The following is a 692-nucleotide window of genomic DNA, read 5'->3' on the forward strand; positions in this document are numbered from 1 at the left end:
GGCCCCGGACAGGAGCCTCGCCCCACGCCCTCACCCTCATTACTCATTACTCGGCACGTCTCGCCCTCAGTTCTGGAGAGCCCCCGGGACCTACAGTTCAGCGAAATTGGGGAGACCTCAGCCAAGGTCAGCTGGACGCCCCCACCGTCCAGAGCCGACAGCTTCAAAGTGTCCTACCAGCTGGTGGACGGAGGTGACCCCCTTGCCCATGTCCGCGTTGGTCTCGTGTCCCCTGCGCCCTCCACTCTGCCCCCCTGCAGCCCTCCTGAGCCCACTGTGTTTCCAGGGGAGCCACGGAGTGTGCAGGTGGGCGGCAGAGCCCGGACCCAGCAGCTCGGGGGGCTGGTCCCAGGCGCTCACTACGAGGTGACCGTGGTGTCCGTCCGAGGCTTCGAGGAGAGCGAGCCGCTCACCGGCTTCCTCACCACGGGTGAGAGGCGGGCGGCCGGCGGCGCAGGAGGCCATGGCGGGAGTTGGTTGAGTGGCCAGAGAGGGGAGGGGTGTGGGAGGGTTTGGGAAGGAAGGTCCGCTCTGAGCCTCCCTTCCCCCAGTTCCGGACGGCCCCACCCAGCTGCGTGCACTGAACTTGACGGAGGGAACCGCCAGGCTGCACTGGAAGCCGCCCCAGGCTCCGGTGGACACCTATGCCGTCCGGGTCACAGCCCCAGGCGGTGAGCGGCCCGGGCTTCCGG

General features: G+C 68.6%; 1 protein-coding gene across 1 annotated transcript in view; it reads left to right on the forward strand.

The window, feature by feature from the left end:
* The window catches only part of TNXB (tenascin XB), a gene marked incomplete at its 3' end in the record, with an annotated part of 89,518 nt that overhangs the window by 86,612 nt on the left and 2,214 nt on the right, over positions 1-692 (forward strand). The window contains exons 35-37 of the mRNA XM_014534508.1: positions 13-193; positions 287-430; positions 552-684. Coding sequence (XP_014389994.1) covers positions 13-193; positions 287-430; positions 552-684 — 458 coding nt within the window. The remainder of the gene's footprint in view (positions 1-12; positions 194-286; positions 431-551; positions 685-692) is intronic.

The sequence above is a fragment of the Myotis brandtii genome, unplaced genomic scaffold (assembly GCF_000412655.1).
Source record: "Myotis brandtii unplaced genomic scaffold, ASM41265v1 scaffold130, whole genome shotgun sequence".
Taxonomy (NCBI): Eukaryota; Metazoa; Chordata; class Mammalia; order Chiroptera; family Vespertilionidae; genus Myotis; species Myotis brandtii.